A 21,995-nucleotide genomic window follows, 5' to 3' on the forward strand; every position below is an offset into this window, starting at 1 on the left:
CTAGGTTCTCAAACTGCTCGGTTCGGAAACAGCCTTCCAGAACGGAGTGTCCGAGAACTGAGGTATTACTGTACTTAGTTTATCTAACCAAATATTAGTAATGTGACAGAGCAAAGCACAACATGCAGTGAAATCTCTTGAGCCCCTCCTGGTGGACCCTACATGTATCCAGAGCAGATTTTCAGCGACAGATTTCCCATTTCATTATATGCTATGTGCACTGGACATCTGCTTACAGCTCGATGGAGTCAAACGAAGGGGAATCAAGGCTACAGTCTGGTTCAAGGGTGCCATGTAGTCAATGCAGCGGAAGGAAAGCACTCGGCTAGTTAAAAGCATGTAAACTGGTGAGGACTGTGGCTTAAAGGGACGGATCTGAGCAAGAAATTAAAAATTGATCCTCACACCTAAGTGATGCTTTTAAAATTTAGCACGACATATTTGATTTGAAAAAATATCACTTTAAAATAATTAGTCAATGGATATAGCAAAGCTAAGAATGCAGCAGTCGGGGTCTGAGCCATAGACAGTAGTGGGGGGCTCGTTGTGACTACAAGTACCATGGAGGGTATCCCGGACATTTTTCAGGATTGTAGGTTTAGAAGAGTAATAAATTGAGCAGATTGCATTGTGTTGGCTTAAATGCTGTAGTCACATTTGCACAGATTTTTATACAAAAAATGTTTTTGCATAATAAACTTTCTAAAAAGTCTTCATTAAAAATGTTTGGCTACACAGAAAAGGTAAGATGCATCCATGTTACAAACATTCTGCTCTCTCATTGGTATAGATAGCAGCAGGAAGGGAGGAGGCTCAGATTGTAGACAGGAGGGGGAAAAACCTTGGAGGGCAGCTCACATAGAGAGAGAAAGATATATACGAATGTACATAGAAGCAAAACTGAGAAAAAAAAATGATTATGAGTAAACTTAAAGAAGTTCGGTTCGGTGGCTTTCACAGAACTTTCAGGATTGGCTTTCACAGACACCGTTAGGGCTCATTGAACTCTATGGGTCTATTCAGACACTCCGTGTCGCAACCCATGCCGCGATCTGTGCCATAAAAAAATAGGACATGTCCTAGTGTGGAGGCAAATTGTGGCACGGGCTACTCAATAGAAGTCTATGAGATGCATGTTGTCCGTTGAAAAGAGAGATCCCAGACCTGTCATGTCACTTTCGAGCTGTCACCTGCATCCTCACAGATACCCCCCCCCACCACCACCACCAACCTGGCATCGCAGCCCTACAGATGCCCCCTTTCCTCCCTGGGCCTGCCAGAACATCCCCATAGATGAGCGCCCCACCCGCAGACCTGACAGACCATCCCCATAGATGAGCGTCCCCCACCCCTTAATCTGCCAGAGCATCCCCATAGTTGAGCACCCCCACCCCCGGACCTGCCAAGGCATCCCCATAATTATCTATGGAGATGCTCCACCAGGTCAAGGGGGGCAGGTGACAATGGGGTTCCGGTGTGGGGGGACTCATTCAACTCTGCTACACCTGAGGACATAGGGAAATATACTGGGGCGATCACATCAGTGAAAACAACGGACATGACTGAACCTGTGAATGAGGCCTTACTAGATCAAGGGAAATAGCAGAAGGCAAGGTCATAAAGTACTTACTACATAGATAGGAAACAAGAGGCTATATACTGGATAGTAAGACGGCAATTATCACATGGACAGATACAACTTGGTAACAACTTCTTTATGTTTTCTTACAGGAGACTAAAATCAGCTGCGTCCGTCTGGCGTCCAAAGGTGAATATATTTTTTACTTAATACAGTTACAATAAGGATGAATAAGATACCTTGAGTACTATGGGAGAATTGTATGGGAACCAGTACAAGGCAAGACTCCAGTCCTCGTTTACCGAAGGCCATTTTGAATAACGGGAACAATATGACTGATGTCTCCGTTTCCCTCCGACTAGTTTCTCTCTATCAGTTATAACATCATAAAATAATATTGTGTGCAATGTGTAATGGTGATGTGGAATCGGTCTGTGATTTGGTATTCAGTCCTCCCAGGCGGTTTCTCTTCCCCCGTATGTTGAGCATATGTTTTATGATATGTCTGAAGCGTTCTGGAGCATTATCAAACAGAATTTACAGATTGTCTGCCCCGATCTCCTGATGGATGTAGTTAGGTGCTGGACTGGTGGATGGAGCTAGATATTAATTCTCACTTTGCAGCCGTCATTTGCATCGTTGCTTGGAGAATCCATCTCCGGCCATCAATCTGATGCCAAAGCAACAAAAAGCAAATTCAAAAGCCGCAAAGAACAATATCGAAATAAAGAAAGCAACAAAGAAATGTTTCCACTCCTCCATTGTTAGACGGCGAGCCGCCCTATATTTTGTGTTTTCTCGTGTTTGTATTCGAGGTGAAGGTTCGCGACAATTTCCAGCAATTCCCTAAAATTACTCCAATCGCTTTCTTCACAATTGAGTAATTGGTCGGCGTAGGTGCGGGAAATCAAACTCCTCACACCTGCTCGGCAGCATACGGGGGCTTTTTATGGTTTTTTGTATTCTTTGGCTGTGGAGAGGCTGCGGTGGTGCTTGATTTTCTAATCACATGAAATAATATTAGTTTCTATAGACGTTAATGATGTTTTTGCTGGCGTCGCTTTTCTATGTGACAGACGGGAGCTGGACGGGTAAGATAATGGCGGAGGATCTCATTGATTGTTAATGTGCGGCCGCGCTTTTATTAAAATCGTTTTTTGTTGCAGACATGACTCATCTCAATTGAGGGGGAAAAAAAAGCTGCACAAATCAATTACTTAATAAATTTCCTATGAATCAACGTTTTTCAAACACAGCCTGGAGCGTTCTGCACGGACATATAGTAGTAGCGTTACAGTGAATGTATCACCAGGTACATCGCTTTGGGTCTTTTACATGAACAGACCGGTGCCGGCGCAGGATAGCAGTGCTGTGGTTCTTTTTTTGAACCGCCAACCAGTTCCCGCGCACGGCGCAGGTCTATTGTCTATTCTCGAGCACCGGCCCAGCATGAAACACTGGGGGGCCCCCAGTATGACAGTGTCCCCTCCACTTTATTCTAATGTAGCAGCGTCACAGGGGGGAGGGGTTTCATCACAATGGCGGCCGGCGGGGCCAGTCCCAGTGCTTCATCCCTGGCCGGTGCTTGGGTATAGACCAGCGCCATTACTTTGTTTATTATTTTTTCCCACCTAACTACCGCCCCACCTCCACAGTGATCTGCCCCCAGCTAGACCCTCCATTCATAAATATTAAAGGGCGGGTGGTTGCCGAATGGGGGGCGTACCACTTGTGAGGGTGGGGCTATAATCCTCAGCTGGCCCACCCCCTCTAATAATTATCAATGGAGGGGGCCGGGCTGGGGGGAAGGTTGGATCAATGCTCGAAGGGGCGGGGCTACTAACTGGGCACAACTAACAATAGGGGAAAGAGGCTGAGGATGAAGGTAATAGACATACATAGACACATACCTCCATCCTCAGCGTCCCGTGCCCCTTAGGGAGCAATCAGCTGGTTCGATTTGTCTAATAATGTTTTTTCTAATTTTCTTTTATACTGTCTATATTATAAAGTTGGTCACAACTCAGCCCCCCTCTCCTATGAAACGTCCTACTTAAAGGTCACTGAGCATGCCCAGAAGCCTTTCTAAGTCATCTGAATGATCCATGGGGTTCGTTATAAAGCATATCCCTAAATGCTGTTAAAATAACTATAATTATAATAATGTATAAAAAAAAGTTATAAAAAATGATAATAAGAATATAAAATCAGTTTAGAAAAAAGACCAGTAAAATTTATCAGTAAAAACATGTCAGTGAAACACCCCCTTTAAGCAGATGCGCTACAGCGGATCGGGTGTGGGGATTATCAGGGACCTGGTTGTTTAATAGATCCTGTAAAAAGCTGAGAAGGCCAAAACAGTGCAGGTCCTGTCCACGTAACGTCTTTAAGGTCCCCAAGTACATGGAGACATCTGCCATGTACTCGCTCTCTCATGCAGCTGACCCACGGAGCAGGACGCCTGTCACATAAATACATGTCCCTGAGCCGCCGCTGTATATATGGACATTTTCCCACAGAGAATTTATCCCGGACGACGGGCTCTTAGATTATAGTAATACAGCGGTGCCATAGGGAATGTTTCCACCCTGACAGCCCGTCCGTCCCCATACATCAGCCAGCAGCCGCCATTACAGTCCATCACGGCCGCTTATGCTTTTATGATGTCACGAGTTGTGGGAGAAGTGACAGACGGCCGTCTCCTGAATAACGCACGGCCAGAAGAATCCATTACAAACAATACATTTATGGTAATGTGGAAAACGTCCGCGCTCCGTGAAGGTCAGGGCCGTTCCTAACACGGATTTCCTAAATGCCCCATAAAGTAAGAGAAGTCAGGAAGAGGAATGGATTCCATTAATAGTCAGTAATTACAATTTATTTATATGAAATTAATTTCAGTCTGAAGTCATGGAGGCAGCGGCGTCTCATAGAGCAGCCGCCGTGATATATTGTTTGCTTATTAGGCATTCTGGATATGCTGGAAATTAATAAGCGCCGCTGTTTCTTCTATATAATGCAGCTTCACTTCCTATACACTTTGGGGAAAGTTTTGAGTAAAATAACTATTTTTTTCTAATTCGAAAATCTTTTTCTTTCAAATTAACTGGTTTCAGATAGTTATAAAGATTTGTAATTTACTTCTATGTAAAAATCTCCAGTCTTCCAGTACTTATCAGCTGCTGTATGTCCTGCGGGAAGTGGTGTATTCTCTCCAGTCTGACACAGTGCTCTCTGCTGCCAACTCTGTCCATGTCAGGAACTGTCCAGAGCAGCAGCAAATCCCAATAGGAAACCTCTCCTGCTCTGGACAGTTCCTGACATGGACAGAGGTGGCAGCAGAGAGCACTGTGTCAGACTGGAGAGAATACACCACTTCCTGCAAAACATACAGCAGCTGATAAATACTGGAAAACTGGAGAGAATTCAACACTTCCTGCAGGACATACAGCAGCTGATAAGTACTGGAACACTTGAGACTTTTTAATAGAAGTAAATTACAAATCTATATAACTTTCTGACACCAGATGATTTGAAAGAAAAAGATTTTCAGTTTAAAACTTAGTTAAAGGGAACCTGTCCCATAAAAAGTACGGTCCAGTCTGCAGGCGGCATGTTATAGAGCAGGAGGAGCTGAGCAGATTGATATGTACCCTTATGTACTGACTTATTTCAGTCAGTATTGTGGTCCTCATATTGCAACCAAAACCAGGAGTGGATTAAAAACACAGAATGGATCTGTTCACATAATGTTGTAATTGAGTGGATGGCCGCCATTTAATGGCAAATATTTGCTGTTATTTTAAAACAACGGCTGTTATATTGAAATAATGGCCGTTATTTACTGTTATATGGCGGCCATCCACTCAATTTCAACATTGTGTGAACAGATCCTTTCTGTGTTTTCAATCCACTCTTGGTTTTGGTTGCTATAAGGACCTGACATGAGGACCACATACTGACTGAAATATATGTAGTGTGAACCCAGCCTCACTTAGTTTCTGCTTATTCTGGGATAAGTAGTCAAGTGGGCGGTCTTACTCTGTGACTGACAGCTCACGTAGGTGGTTTTACTCTGTGACTGACAGCTCACGTAGGCGGTCTTACTCTGTGACTGACAGCTCACGTAGGCGGTCTTACTCTGTGACTGACAGCTCACGTAGGCGGTCTTACTCTGTGACTGACAGCTTACGTAGGCGGTCTTACTCTGTGACTGACAGCTCACTTGACTACTTGAATGAGCCGAAATTGATATGAATAAATGACAGGTTATCCTGGACCTTTCCCCATAAACCTCTATATATCGATCCGCTCGTCTCCTCCTGCTCTATAACATGGCGCCTGCAGATTTTTAATGTGTTCTTTTTAGAACTTAGGGAGATTTTTTTTTTTTATTAAACATTTTTCCGCCTTGCACTTTCTCCTTGCTGCGAGTTGTGATCACACTAAATCTATCCTTCAGTTCAGGGATGTATGACGACCTTTTCTATGCACTTAGGGAGAGATTTTTAAGCTTTTTTTTGCCTGTTTTCTAGTATTTTGCTCCATTCTCTGTATTTTATGATTTTTTACCATGTTCATAATATTTAGATTTTGGACTGAAACAGGGGTATAGTTTAAAGCAGGGATGGGGAACCTCCGGGCCCTCCGGTTGTTGCAAAACTACAATTCCCATCATGCCTGGGCAGCCAAAGCTTTAGCATGTCCAGCTATGATGGGAATTGTAGTTTTGCAAAAGCTGGAGGAGCGAAGGTTCTCCGTCCGTGGTTTAAAGGGGCAATACAGCAAAATGTAAAAAACAGGGTGGGGGGGACATAATGATGAAGTTATACTTACCTGTCCCGGTGCCTTCCCAGCGCCACCTCTCAATGTCAGCCTCTGGTCTTCTGAACCATCAGGAACCAACCACTCAGCCAGTCGGTGACTGTAGATGTGTCCCGCCTCAGTCACTGATTGGCTGAGCAGGCATTTTTTTGCCGGGGTGTGATGTCACAGCACCAGGAGATACAGGCTGGCCGGTGACTGTAAGCAGTGGTGCTGCACTGCATGGGCACCAGGACAGGTAAGTATGACTACTTTATGATATTAACACCACCCCCTGCACTTTCTATTTTTTTGTTTGTTTTTTTGTTTTTTTATATATGGTCGAAGATCAGCAACATTGGTTACACATCGTGTGACATCATGATAAATCTTGCACCACTAAAACTGTCATAAAGGAGAAAATGCAAACCTGAGGAGTAGGGTAAAAAAGTCACAAAAATTCCTCCCCCTTTTTTATTGTGTCACGCCGCCCGTTGACTGGAGTGGTTGCTCTAAGATTTTACAGCTTTTTAGAAGGCAGTTTTAAGTTTGGTTTATCAGACCTGCCATTGGGCCGGGACCTGTGTGACTCCATGTAAATCCGGCCTACAGGTGCCCATAGACCTTCCATAGATTTTGGCCAAACAGCTATTTCTCCCAATCTTCTATCCACAAGGACATTAAACATTCAGGAGAGAGGAGGGGTATGCTGCCGCCAGACAGGAATAGAACCGGGGGTCACGTGCCGTCTATTCAGAAGCCAGAGGCCGATACTGAGATCACCGGGGGCTTTGGAGGTCAGACCCCCATAATCTATTACTTGTCCCCTATCCTGTAAATACGGGACAAGTTAATTGTTCTTGTAATACCCCTGTAAAGGGGTTATTGGGGGAGCAGATAGGTCCTACCTGCTCTGCTTCCAGGCACACCGCTCTCTCTGGCTATCTCGGAAGGATGTCATCCAAGATAAGGGGAGGGGCATGTTAGGGGGAGGGGCATGTTGTGTGGAGTCTTGCCCACCAGCAATGTCTACGCACCCAACATCGGTTACATCGAGCAGCCATTGAACATGAGAACCTGCACGTGTCCTCCTCGTCTAAGAAGGTGCTGGAACTCCCTGGATAACCCCTTTAAGTTCCATCTAGAGATCACAGGATCCGTCTTGTCTGGGCCTGACTTGCTTTTCCCCACATTTTCATCTTTTGGCGCATGGGCTCGGCACATACTCCCATCAATATGCAGCCCGGGCGCCTACATCACGTTCATGATCACAATTTTAGTATCGCAATTGTTTTTAATCAGCCTATTCAGAAATGATTGATTGCTCCGGCACTCAGCAACTCCGATGACAGAGCCGAGAGATCTGCAAGACGCCACTTCTGCAATTGATTTTATGTAAAAAAAAAGGAAACACTGTTTAAGCTACAGATATTATTCCGGTGTGTTCCGAAACTCCAGCATGCTTTCTGCTCAAAAAAAAAATATTCTCACCAATATGGAGCGTCAGGGTATATGCACACCGCGTAATTCTCACTGAAAACTCTGTGCGGAATCCGCTGCTCGTCCCCGCGCTCCTGATTCCCTCTCCGCCGGCTCCATCGACTCCTTTCTATAGTCGGGCGGACTCCACCGTCCGTCCAGAGACATGTCATTTCCTTGGGCCGACCAGGGAATCCACCTGAGCATATAATGGCAGAACACAGGAGAGCCAGCGGATTTCACGCAGAGTTTTCAGCGAGAATTACTCCATGTGCATATACCCTTAAATGGGGAAACGTTTGAAGGATTTTTGTGTAAATTTGCTAAAAAAAAAAAAAAAAAAAACGAGCAAAAATTTGTATCGTTTTCTGTTTCATGCAAGATATTTTTTTTTTACTTTTCATTTTCTGGATAAAAAAAACATTGATAAAATCCCCTCCTTTTTAAGCTATTTCTTTTGGATGGCACCAGTGGTCAGTTTGCTTTTTTTTTCTCTTTAAAGGTGAACTCCGACAAAAATCGTTTTCTTTCAAATCAACTTGTTTTAGATATTTATCTAGATTTATAATTTATTTCTATTTAAAAATCTCCAGTCTTCCAGTACTTATCAGCTGCTGTATGTCCTGCAGGAAGTGGTGTATTCTCTCCAGTCTGACACAGTGCTCTCTGCCGCCATCTCTGTACATGTCAGGAACTGTCCAGAGCTGGAGAGGTTTTCTATGGGGATTTGCTGCTGCTCTGGACAGTTCCTGACATGGACAGAGGTGGCAGCAGAGAGCACTGTGTCAGACTGGAAAGAATACACCACTTCCTGCAGGACATACAGCAGCTGATAAGTACTGGAAGGCTTGAGATTTGTAAATAGAAATAAATATAAATCCATATAACTTTCTGAAACCAGTTGATTTAAAAGAAAAATATTATCGCGGAGTACTCCTTTAACACCCCCAAATCGGCCAAGGTTCTATCCAGGTCCCATGAGATGTCATAGTAAGGAGGGACGTTCTAAAGTGGCCGTTGTCTCCCTCCTGGGTTCTCACTATCTTTTCCTCTCCTGCATGCTTACTGACGGGATCCCTCCCTCTTCTTAGCGGTAACCTCCAGCCTTCCTCCCATCACTCGCCTCCCCCCGAGCCAGCCAGTGACAGGTGACTATATGTCCTCTCCCGCCAACATCAGACTTCTTCATATCCAAGTCATTGCCAGTACCACAAAGACCCGGAGGCTGATAACCTTTAACCTCTTCGCTGCCAGAGCCAATTGTGCATGCCGTGATGACAATACCCCATAAGCCTTATCCATACACTAAGGCATTGCTTCCCCTTCTGTTTTTTAAAGGGGCCTCCACGCAGAATACCAACACGGTGGAGCCGGAGAAGCCAGCTGACAGCACCGTGCAGACGGCCGGTGTGATTGCAGGGATGCTGATGTTCATTATTATACTCCTGGGGGCCATGATGACCATCAAGAGAAGGTTAGAAGGACCATAGCTGAACCTTGTGTTTACTGTCTGTAACACTCTGGCAGAGAACAGGTTAAATTAGTTCATCAAATTTGGTAAAAGTGATTGAGCCTTCCAGTCTGAATGATGTTTTCTTTCTGCCGTATAACAATGCCCATGTCTATTGTCTCCTGACCTTCTGTCTCTTCTCTGTAGTCTCTGTACCTCTGTGTCCCTGTACATGAGAATATGGGATGTCGTTTATTCATCAGTCTTCACATGGTGTTTGTAGTGTCACAGTAGACGATGGTAGAGTGCCACCATAAGGGACCATGCGGAGCTCCAGGAAGATGTCCATGGGTTTATGACTATAGGAATTCTACATACGTCTCATAGTCTATGGGGATAATATGTAATAGATGGTCATGGATATGTAGGAGAGTCCATGTAAAATATGCCATATTATATTCTCTTAAAGGGGTCATCTGGAAAAATTGTGAATCAACTTTTCTCAAAAGTTTGTAAATTAGTTCTATGTATAAAAAATCTCCAGTCTTCCAGTACTTATCACCTGCTGTATGTCCTGCAGGAAGTGGTGTATTCTTGACATGGACAGAGGTGGCAGCAGAGAGCACTGTGTCAGACTGGAGAGAATACACCACTTCCTGCAGGACATACAGCAGCTGATAAGTACTGGAAGACTGGAGAGAATACACCACTTCCTGCAGGACATACAGCAGTTAATAAGTAATTAATTTTTACATAGAAGTAATTTATAAATCTATATAACTGTCTGACCTCAGTTGATTTGGAAACCGATTTTTTTTCCTTTGGAGTGCCCCTTTAAGATATATATTCTACATAGTTACCATATACATTACAGACCCTACCGCAGGCCCATGCTGTAGCTCTGTATGCTTCCATTACATAGAGACACATAAAATAGTTACCATATACATTACAGACCCTACCGGAGGTCCATCCTGTATCTCTGTATGCTTCCATTACATAGAAACAAATAGAAGTTATAAGCGGGGCCCTGCTGCTCACCTACATGCAGCGTCCCGTCCAGAATATCCTGAGGAAATACAGAAACCTACAGAAGTCATGTGATATACAGAATAAGAAAATCCAGCCCCGGAATCAAATAAAAAAATTCCCGTATATTCTAACGCGTTTTAGCTGCATAGTCAGTACTGAGGTTACTCACAGGGGTCTGAAACGCGTCGTACACGTCTTGGTAAGGAAAGCAATGAGGATTGTATCTGATGCAGAAGCAGGTTCCTATAGATCTGTATGAGTATTCTACATAATCTGTGAGGGTCCACAGGACGGTGAATGCTGGGCTCGTCTGGTGTGGATATCACTGGTTCAGGTGATGGGTCACTATATATATATAGAGAGAGGGTGTGGATGTATACACAGAAGTGTAGCTGATGCGTTTTCAGCCTTTTTTTATCGTAGTCAATGGAAACACAGATCAAAACGCATGCGCACCAATACATGGGTTTTTTTCCAGCCGTTTTTCCACCGGATTTTTTTTTACCACATTTTTGTTTATATTAAAAGTAACATCTAAAGATGGATACAATAAACGGACTGCAAAAACGCAGCGTGAACACAGTCTTACACTAGGTTCACGCTGCATTTTTGTAATCTGTTTTTTTCTCATCCGTTTTTTTGCATAAAACAGTCAAAAAAACTGATGCATTGGTGTGCATCCATTTGGATGCGTTTTTTTCCCATGACTTCCATAAAAAAGGGATTAAAACACATCTGTTTTTTTAATTTTAACATACACAAAAATGTGGCGGACCAGGTTTTTGTTTATGCTAAAAATAATGGACGCGTTTTAATCTGTTTTTATTTTTTAGAGTAGAAATCAATAGAAAAATGGATCCAAATAGATGCACACAAATACAGCCTGTTTTTCATCCAATTTTTTGCAAAAAAAAAACAGATTGCAAACACACAGCGTGCCCGCAGCCTTATATACAGGCGCTGCACCTATATACTCTCCACACTATGCATTATACATCACAGACACCCAGACACTTCTCATTATACAATGGCGGCCGTCACATAGAAGGATGTGGCAGGGTATAGCTCCGGACAGTAGATGGAAGGGAGAGCCGGCTGTACGTCCCGTGATTATCTCACATTCTCAGGCTCGCCGCATTTCCACGCTGTAATCTGCGCCTTCATCATGGAGTTCATCTTACAGCATTTCCATAGCGGGCGCTTATTAGGCGGAGTATTAGCATACGTCTCTGTGTCTGTCAGCACATCCCTATGTATCATCCGCCATTTATTCATCACTGTCACTTTGTGTTGTGGATATTAAAGTAAGAAGGTGGTGCGGCTAATGTACAGCGGAGAGAGAGGAGAGATAGAGAGGGGGGAAAGGGGGAGAGAGAGAGGTAGAGAGAGAGAGTGGGACAGGAGAGAGAGAGAGTGGGATAGGAGAGAGAGAGGGAGAGTGGGATAGGAGAGAGAGAGGGAGAGTGGGACAGGAGAGAGAGAGAGAGAGAGTGGGACAGGAGAGAGAGAGAGAGAGAGGAGAGATAGAGAGGGGGGAAAGGGAGAGAGAGAGGGAGAGTGGGACAGGAGAGAGAGAGAGAGAGTGGGATAGGAGAGAGAGAGGGAGAGTGGGACAGGAGAGACAGAGGGAGAGAGGGAGAGAGTGGGACAGGAGAGAGAGAGGGGGGGAGAGGGAGAGGAGACAGAGAGAGAGAGAGGGGGGCAGGAGAGAGAGGGAGAGAGAGTGGGGGGAAAGGGAGAGAGAGAGAGGGAGAGAGATGGAAAGAGAGAGAGAGAGTGGGACAGGAGAGAGAGAGAGAGAGAGAGAGTGGGACAGGAGAGAGAGAGAGAGAGAGAGAGAGAGAGAGAGAGAGAGTGGGACAGGAGAGAGAGGGGGGGGGGGAGAGGGAGAGGAGACAGAGAGAGAGAGAGGGGGGCAGGAGAGAGAGGGAGAGAGAGTGGGGGGAAAGGGAGAGAGAGAGAGGGAGAGAGATGGAAAGAGAGAGAGAGAGTGGGACAGGAGAGAGAGAGAGAGAGAGAGTGGGACAGGAGAGAGAGAGAGAGAGAGAGAGAGAGAGAGTGGGACAGGAGAGAGAGGGGGGGGAGAGGGAGAGGAGACAGAGAGAGAGAGAGGGGGGCAGGAGAGAGAGGGAGAGAGAGTGGGGGGAAAGGGAGAGAGAGAGAGGGAGAGAGATGGAAAGAGAGAGAGAGAGTGGGACAGGAGAGAGAGGGGGGGGAGAGGGAGAGGAGACAGAGAGAGAGAGGGGGGCAGGAGAGAGAGGGAGAGAGAGTGGGGGGAAAGGGAGAGAGAGGGAGAGAGATGGAAAGAGAGAGAGAGAGTGGGACAGGAGAGAGAGAGAGAGAGAGAGAGAGTGGGACAGGAGAGAGAGAGAGAGAGTGGGACAGGAGAGAGAGAGGGAGAGTGGGACAGGAGAGAGAGAGAGAGAGAGAGAGTGGGACAGGAGAGAGAGAGAGAGTGGGACAGGAGAGAGAGAGAGAGGGAAAGTGGGACAGGAGAGAGAGAGAGAGAGAGAGTGGGACAGGAGAGAGAGGGGGGGGGAGAGGGAGAGGAGACAGAGAGAGAGAGAGGGAGAGTGGGACAGGAGAGAGAGGGACAGGAGAGAAAGAGAGGGAGAGTGGGACAGGAGAGAGAGAGAGGGAGGGATAGAGAGAGGGAGAGTGGGACAGGAGAGAGAGGGAAAGGGAGAGGGGGACAGGAGAGAGAGAGAGGGAGAGTGGGACAGGAGAGAGAGAGAGAGGGGGATAGAGAGAAAGACAGTGGGACAAGGGAAAGAGAGAGAGGGAGAGGGGGGGCAGGAGAGGGACAGTGGGACAGGAGAAAGAGAGAGGGAGAGGGAAAGAGAGAGAGGGAGGGGGGGATAGAGAGAGGGACAGTGGGACAGGAGAAAGAGAGAGGGAGAGGGAAAGAGAGAGAGGGAGGGGGGCAGGAGAGAGAGAGGGGGGGACAGGAGAGGGAGAGTGGGACAGGAGAGAGAGAGGGAGAGTGGGACAGGAGAGAGAGAGAAAGGGAGAGAGAGAGAGAGAGAGAGAGAGAGAGAGAGAGTGGGACAGGAGAGAGAGGGAGAGTGGGACAGGAGAGAGAGAGAGAGAGAGAGGGGGAGAGTGGGACAGGAGAGAGGGAGAGTGGGACAGGAGAGAGAGAGGGAGAGGGAGAGTGGGACAGGAGAGAGAGGGAGAGTGGGACAGGAGAGAGAGGGAGAGTGGGACAGGAGAGAGAGAGGGACAGGAGAGAGAGAGAGAGTGGGACAGGAGAGAGAGAGAGAGTGGGACAGGAAAGAGAGAGGGAGAGTGGGACAGGAGAGAGAGAGAGAGAGAGAGAGAGGGAGAGTGGGACAGGAGAGAGTGGGACAGGAGAGAGAGGGAGAGAGGAGAGAGAGCGAGGAAAGGGAGAAAGAGAGGGAGAGAGAGAGAGAGAGAGAGAGAGAGAGAGAGAGAGGGGGAGGAGAGAGAGAGAGACAGACAGAGAGGGAGGGAGAGGGAAGGCGGCCAGTGGCTTATTCAGAGCCCAGCAGCATAATATCTGGAGATGGGGAAGTAGTATGGAACAGATGTAGCAGAGTCCAGGTGTCTGGCGCTGTATACTGGGTTTTCTGATACAATATGACAGTGTTTGCTAACCAGTGGCTCTCCAGCCTATGCTTAACTACAACTCCCAGCATGCCCAGACAGCCAAAGGCTGGAGAACCACAGGTTGGAGAACACTGCAAAACATAGAAAGAGCGATGTCTATAGGTAGGTTGAGTCTACAGGTGATTTTCCATTTTGTAGATTTGATATTATAAAAGTTAAAGGGGTTCTCCGGTGTGGGGAAAAAATAAGTTTCAAATCAATTGATTTTAGGGAGTTATACAGATTTGTAACTGACTTCTATGTAAAAAAATCTCCAGTCTTCCAGTACTTATCAGCTGCTGTATGTCCTGCAGGAAGTGGTGTATTCTCTCCAGTCTGACACAGTGCTCTCTGCTGCCACCTCTGTCCATGTCAGGAACTGTCCAGAGCAGGAGAGGTTTTCTGGTTCAATGTTTTTTATTAGAATTTTTAAGAACATATTACAAAAGAGAAAATCTATAAGCACTGAATTTAGTGCCAACAGTAAACATGTTTGTACAACAAGCTAACATATGAGTTAACAAAGAATATAGAAACAACAGTAATAACATTAGGTATATTTTATAGGTATAAAATTATGGTAACATACATTCAGCAGGAGAGGTTTTCTATGGGGATTTGCTGCTGCTCTGGACAGTTCCTGACATGGACAGAGGTGGCAGCAGAGAGCACTGTGTCACACTAGAGAGAATACACCACTTCCTGCAGGGCATATAGCAGCTGATAAGTACTGGAAGGCTGGAGATTTTGAGACAGAATTAATTTGCAAATCTGTAAATTAATAAAATATATATACACACACACACACACACACACACATATATATATATATATATATATATATATATGTATGTATCCATATCTGGAGTACAAGGCAGAGATCATGGGGTGCAGCTTCAAGACCCCAATTTTGAAACCATAAGGCAACAGTTATACCTGGGCCCATGTAAGTCTATGGCATTAGGTATCTTACTGGAGTTGGGAGCCATGGAGACAATGCAGGGTGACCCTCTTATATGGGGAACCTGCAGGTACAACTCCCATCATGCCTGGAGAGCTAAAGCTTTGGCCGTCCAAGCATGATGGGAAGGAAGGTTTTCCAAGGAGAGAGATAGATAGATAGATAGATAGATAGATAGATAGATAGATAGATAGATAGATAGATAGGAGATAGATAGGAGATAGATAGGAGATAGATAGATAGATAGATAGGAGATAGATAGATAGATAGATAGATAGATAGATAGGAGATAGATAGATAGATAGATAGATAGATAGATAGATAGATAGATAGATAGATAGATAGATAGGAGATAGATAGGAGATAGATAGGAGATAGATAGATAGGAGATAGATAGATAGATAGATAGATAGATAGATAGATAGATAGATAGGAGATAGATAGGAGATAGATAGAACCCCCCTATAGCTGGGCCCTTGGCTGCCACTTGTCATCAGTATAAAGCCCCCCTGATCTGCCGTCCGTCACTGTCGCTGGCAGTGCGTTGCATAGTCAGTAGTCGCCTTCTTGCTCTGCATATAATGAACATATAATCCACTCCCCGGCCGCACCGCTCCTCATCCGGCAGAGAACGTGCGCTGTCAGGATTCAGTGTCAGGACGCACAATTTTCTGTTTGGTTAATTCGCTCCTTATTTGCAATCAGTTTCGGAGCTGACGCTGATTTAACGTTTATTAGATTTAGGTCATTTTAATAGCGTTTAAGCACATTGTACACAGTCTTTTTTTTTTCATTATCCGGTTCATGCAGCTCCGGTTACAGATGAGTGCCGACACCTCCGTTCTAGAGGATAGACATATAATAATGATAGATGCGGAAGGCTTACACAAATTAAAGGGATTATCCAGGCTTAGAGAAACATGGCCGCTTTCCTCCCGAAACAGCACCTTTCCTGGCCTCAGGTTGTTTGTGGTAGTGCAGCTCAGTTCCATTGAAGTGAATGGAGCTGAATTGTGATACCGCACCCAGCCTGAGGACAGGGGTGGCGCTGTTGCAGCTATTATAATAAGGTTTTCTGGGATATTTTCATTGGGTCAGACATTTTGTGCTATGCTTCCACCTCCATACGCCTCTCTAATGTCACGCTGTCACCCTGGTGAGGTCATGCTGTCACATCTAATTATTCCTCTTTTTTCTTTTTATTTCTCGTTTTTCGGTCCCCCCATGTGACCGCTCTCCATCCTCTAGAAGAAATGTGTACTCCTATTCATACTATCTGTAAGTACCTGCAGAAATCACCCCCTGTCCCCATCGCCCATCCCCTCACCCACCCCCGTCCCTCATCCCATGGCTTATTCATTCATACCCAGCTGCATGCAGGAAGGCCGTAGTGTCATTCATGTTCGGGGGCGGGATAAACATGAGCAGAGAGTTGGTAAGCCCACCGCCCCCTCGCCTTCTAAGGTTAGGGCTTCAATATTTCCAGATGTCACCGGAAGATCGGGTTGCCATGGATACGTCCACAAGGAGCCTTATTAATGAACCAGGGCTCATTCACAGAACTAGGCCGACATGGGACATGTGTACGGCAACCCTTTCTGTTGCCACCAGAAGATTTGGGTTGCCATGAATAAGTCCAACGCCAGCCATGTTCCATGTGGAATCCTAATAATAAAATCAGGCCTCAGGCGCAGAGGTAGGCCGGTGTAGGACGTATCCATGGCAACCCATCTATCTGCACACCGATCAGGAGAGATCAGCTTCCTTACAGATATCCTTCTATAAAATACTGATAAAATACTATATATAAGGCATCATTCTCAGAGATTGCATCATTATTTACTATTTATACAGTTTTTACCTCCATTTTTTAAATACTTTGGCTTAAAGTGAACCAGTCAGGTGATTTTTGCTGCCATATCGGAGAGTAGAGTATAAAGCAGGAATATAAGCTGAGCCCAGTGATATGTAGTTTTAAAGGGATTATTCAGGATTTGTAAAAGGACAGTTACTTTCTTTCATAAACAGCACCACTCCTGTCCTTAGGTCATGTGTGGTATTACAATTTTCTTCAATGGAACTGAGCTGCAAAACCACACACCCAACCTGAGGACAGGAGAAGTGCGGTGTCTGGAAGAAAGTAGCCATGTTTTTGTAAGTCTGGATAACCCCTTTAAACAAGATGTGACTCCTAGGAGAGACAGTGAGAGTCCTGCTGACCCCGCCCACACACAGTGATTGGCAGCTTTCCTTGTATCAGTGTGTGTACACTGGAGGCTGCCAGTCACTGTGTGTGGGCGGGGTCAGCAGGACTCTCACTGTCTCTCCTAGGAGTCCTGTCAGGATTGACTCTGATTATACTCAGGAATCCAGCCCCACCCTATACTATCCTATATATCATAGAGCTCAGGTTTCATCCTTCTATCATATTCTGCTCTCAGATAGAGCAGCATAAATCCCTGACAGGTCCCCTTTAAATATTCAAGAACTGCATTATGACCAATTTGCATCTGTTATTGGACAGTGAGTATCCTACGTCCCATAGGAAGTGCTACAGGCCAGCAATATGGCTCATTATGACCCTCTTATTGGGGGTTATAGGGTTGACCCTATATATTTGGACATGTTGGATCTGGAATCTGTAGGCGTTTGGCAGCATATAGACATATATAACCTGAAATCTACATCTGCAGCGCACACAGAAAGCTTCCCCCACATTACAGTAGATGAGTGAAGGACTTTCAGGGTCACAGTGTGTATGGACAGATTTCCAGCTGTCTTCCCGAATTGTCCAGTCTGTTGCATGGGGGCGCCCATGAGTATAAGGTTATTTACCAGTCCCACTTAGGGTAAGGTCTGGGCTTGGCCCGTCCCTATGGACTTTAGTCTCCTCAGACCCTGGGATTTTTCTGTACACCAGAGATTTCTCCATGTCAGATTTATAGCTGTGACATTTCCATCTTCCCCCTGACTGTTACTTTCCTTATATCCTTTCCCTGACTTGTCACTGACCTTGTCACAGACGTGTTTAGCAGTGTGCTCACTTCATCAGCTCCTCGTCCTTTCAGATACCTGTACTGTGTTTGTCCTGCAAAAATGATATCATGACTGGGCAAACGCCTCTTAAAGGGATATTCCCATTTCAAATTGGACCCCCACCAACATGTTCCAATCGCTGGGATCCTCACCAACATGCTGGTCAGTGACGTTCCAATCGCTGGGACCCCCACCAACATGCTGATCGGTGATGTTCCAATCGCTGGGACCCCCATCAACATGCTGGTCAGTGGGGTTACAATCGCTAGGCCCCCACCAACATGCTGGTCAGTGACGTTCCAATCGCTGGGACCCCCACCAACATGCTGATCGGTGATGTTCCAATCGCTGGGACCCCCATCAACATGCTGGTCAGTGGGGTTCCAATCACTGGGACCCCCACCAACATGCTGATCGGTGGAGTTCCAATCGCTGGGACCCCCACCAACATGCTGATCGGTGATGTTCCAATCGCTGGGACCCCCACCAACATGCTGGTCGGTGATGTTCCAATCGCTGGGACCCCCACCAACATGCTGATCGGTTATGTTCCAATCGCTGGGACCCCCACCAACATGCTGATCGGTGATGTTTCAATCGCTGGGACCCCCACCAACATGCTGGTCAGTGGGGTTCTAATCGCTGGGACCCCCACCAACATGCTTGTCAGTTACGTTCCAATTACTGGGACCCCCACCAACATGCTGGTCAGTGATGTTCCAATCGCTGGGACCCTCACCAACATGCTGGTCAGTGGGGTTCTAATCGCTGGGACCCCCACCAACATGCTGGTCAGTGACGTTCCAATTACTGGGACCCCCACCAACATGCTGGTCAGTGGGGTTCCAATCGCTGGGACCCCCACCAACATGCTGGTCAGTGGGGTTCCAATCGCTGGGATCCCCACCAACATGCTGATCAGTGACTATCCAATCACTGGGATCCCCACCAACATGCTGATCGATGGAGTTCCAATCACTGGGACCCCCCCACCAGTCTTGAGAACAATGGGATAATTCACTCCAGAATAAGTGGAGTACATTGTATTATCCCTAAAGAGGTTTTTTGGGCAAAATAGGGGATAGGGGAAACATGGGACCCCCACCAACATGCTGGTCAGTGACGTTCCAATCGCTGGGACCCCCACCAACATGCTGATCGGTGATGTTCCAATCGCTGGGACCCCCATCAACATGCTGGTCAGTGGGGTTCCAATCACTGGGACCCCCACCAACATGCTGATCGGTGGAGTTCCAATCGCTGGGACCCCCACCAACATGCTGATCGGTGATGTTCCAATCGCTGGGACCCCCACCAACATGCTGGTCAGTGGGGTTCTAATCGCTGGGACCCCCACCAACATGCTGATCGGTGATGTTCCAATCGCTGGGACCCCCACCAACATGCTGGTCAGTGGGGTTCTAATCGCTAGGACCCCCACCAACATGCTGGTCAGTGACGTTCCAATTACTGGGACCCCCACCAACATGCTGGTCAGTGATGTTCCAATCGCTGGGACCCTCACCAACATGCTGGTCAGTGGGGTTCTAATCGCTGGGACCCCCACCAACATGCTGGTCAGTGACGTTCCAATTACTGGGACCCCCACCAACATGCTGATCGGTGATGTTCCAATCGCTGGGACCCCCACCAACATGCTGGTCGGTGATGTTCCAATCGCTGGGACCCCCACCAACATGCTGATCGGTTATGTTCCAATCGCTGGGACCCCCACCAACATGCTGATCGGTGATGTTTCAATCGCTGGGACCCCCACCAACATGCTGGTCAGTGGGGTTCTAATCGCTGGGACCCCCACCAACATGCTTGTCAGTTACGTTCCAATTACTGGGACCCCCACCAACATGCTGGTCAGTGATGTTCCAATCGCTGGGACCCTCACCAACATGCTGGTCAGTGGGGTTCTAATCGCTGGGACCCCCACCAACATGCTGGTCAGTGACGTTCCAATTACTGGGACCCCCACCAACATGCTGGTCAGTGGGGTTCCAATCGCTGGGACCCCCACCAACATGCTGGTCAGTGGGGTTCCAATCGCTGGGATCCCCACCAACATGCTGATCAGTGACTATCCAATCACTGGGATCCCCACCAACATGCTGATCGATGGAGTTCCAATCACTGGGACCCCCCCACCAGTCTTGAGAACAATGGTATAATTCACTCCAGAATAAGTGGAGTACATTGTATTATCCCTAAAGAGGTTTTTTGGGCAAAATAGGGGATAGGGGAAAGTAAGAGATCACGGAGGGTCCGTCCATACCCCCCACGATCTCTGTATGAATATAACCTTGGGTACGGCACATGACCCGGGTCTATTCATTCCTATGGAGCTGCCGGGAGGAGCTGAGTAAGCCAGAAAAGTGTTAACTCGGCTCTTTCCGGCACCTCCATAGGAATGAATAGACCCGGGTCATGTGCCGTACCTGCTTCTGTATTCATAACAGAGAAGGCGGGGGGGGTGATATCGAGATCAGCGGGGGGTATGGAGGTCGGAGACCCCACGATCTCTTACTTGTCATCTATCCTGTGGGATCAGCATGTTGTTTCCATCCTGTGGTTAGGGGATTACTATTTTTTGGATGGGAATACCCCTTTAATTTTTTCATCATTTTAAAACCAATGAATGGTGTAATTGATAGTTTACGCTTGTCATACGTGTAATTGATATTGAACACTGTAATTTGTCTCGTTCATAATCCATATACTGCGTTACAGTCTATAACCACCTTGTGTTGTGAATATGATTAATACCCCCTGCAGTTATTTGGGGGGGGGGCAACTCTTATGCACCCCCCCAACCAGTTGTCCATCATCATGGACTCTATCATGTTGTGCAGAGGCATTATAGGGCACCTAAAGATGCATTACCTATTCATCTCCATATACCTCTAGTTTTATAGTTGCAATGCTCTGTCACATGCTGTTTTATAGAGAGAGCCTCCCCTAGAAGCATTGCTTTAAGGGGGTAACCTGATGGAGCATAATACAGTGGCACATGGGAACCCTGCCTGTAGTATGGTACCTCCTACACACGGTCTACGGGTCCTTACATGAGCAGATAGCTGCCTAATACTATTTTATTTTAGTAACTTCCTGTGGTTTTTCATTCTTTTTTCTGCTCCTGATGAAAGCTTCCTGTTCTGTTCCCTCTAACGCCCCACTTCCTGTCTAATAACAGACTTCCTGTTCCTGCTGTACTCTCTAGGTGGGAATTTAGCCAACTCTATCTCTGTCTCACTCCACCTTCTTGACTATAAAGCCACCCACTACATACACATAATCCGCCCTTATAGTGATAAGGAGATAGAGTTGGCTGAAATCCCATCTAGAGTGTGCAGCAGAAATAGGAAGCGCATTATTAGATGTACAATGGTAGAGAAATGGAAAGAACAGAACAGGAGGAAAGTATAAAAATATAAAATCATTTTATTTACTTATATAAGTTCATGTAAATTGTAAATCATTGGACAGTTCCTTTAAGAGATAGCTACTAAGGAGCAGAAAAAGTGAGTGACCCGTGCCTGTCTGATAGCATCATTTACCTGTGTAAATGGGTATGTAAATCCTTTGGATAATCTAAGGCGGCTGCTTCGCTTCCCTTGTAATGAGAACGGCCGTCTGATTGTTCTGCCAGCATCCTATCCCCAACCCATCTCCCTAAATAGAAAAATATCATCGCAGTAATTCGCTCCCCATTATTAATAACAAGTGACTCCAAGTCATTAGCGATCTGTGGATAAATCTCTCCTTGTAGAGGAAATGTAAGGTGTTAATTACCGAGGGCCTACAAGAAACCGTGCCCGAGTGTCACAACATTACCACTGCCGGTAACCTCCTGTCTGCCAAGCCTCCCCGAGCACCCAATTACACCATGAAAAGCACTAATATTACTTGGCTAGCTCCAAAGAGATGTGTGCCGCTGAACTAGACGTGTTAGCCAGTTGAATCACATCTATATCTGATTATCCAATGATCCGCCAATTATAATGCCTTTGCTCTAATAGACAAAGCTACGCCGCGTA

At 46.3% G+C, this 21,995-nt stretch overlaps 1 protein-coding gene across 9 annotated transcripts in view; it reads left to right on the forward strand.

The window, feature by feature from the left end:
- PTPRT (protein tyrosine phosphatase receptor type T) overlaps positions 1 to 21,995 on the forward strand; it is a 253,569-nt gene that overhangs the window by 173,788 nt on the left and 57,786 nt on the right. For 4 of the 9 annotated variants that reach the window (XM_069953700.1, XM_069953698.1, XM_069953704.1 and 1 more), the window contains 4 exons: positions 1,732 to 1,768; positions 8,953 to 9,009; positions 9,200 to 9,335; positions 16,162 to 16,191. In XM_069953700.1, coding sequence (XP_069809801.1) covers positions 1,732 to 1,768; positions 8,953 to 9,009; positions 9,200 to 9,335; positions 16,162 to 16,191 — 260 coding nt within the window. The remainder of the gene's footprint in view (positions 1 to 1,731; positions 1,769 to 8,952; positions 9,010 to 9,199; positions 9,336 to 16,161; positions 16,192 to 21,995) is intronic. The other 5 variants (XM_069953699.1, XM_069953701.1, XM_069953702.1 and 2 more) reach the window with 5 other exon arrangements.

Source organism: Dendropsophus ebraccatus, chromosome 14 (assembly GCF_027789765.1).
Source record: "Dendropsophus ebraccatus isolate aDenEbr1 chromosome 14, aDenEbr1.pat, whole genome shotgun sequence".
NCBI lineage: Eukaryota > Metazoa > Chordata > Amphibia > Anura > Hylidae > Dendropsophus > Dendropsophus ebraccatus.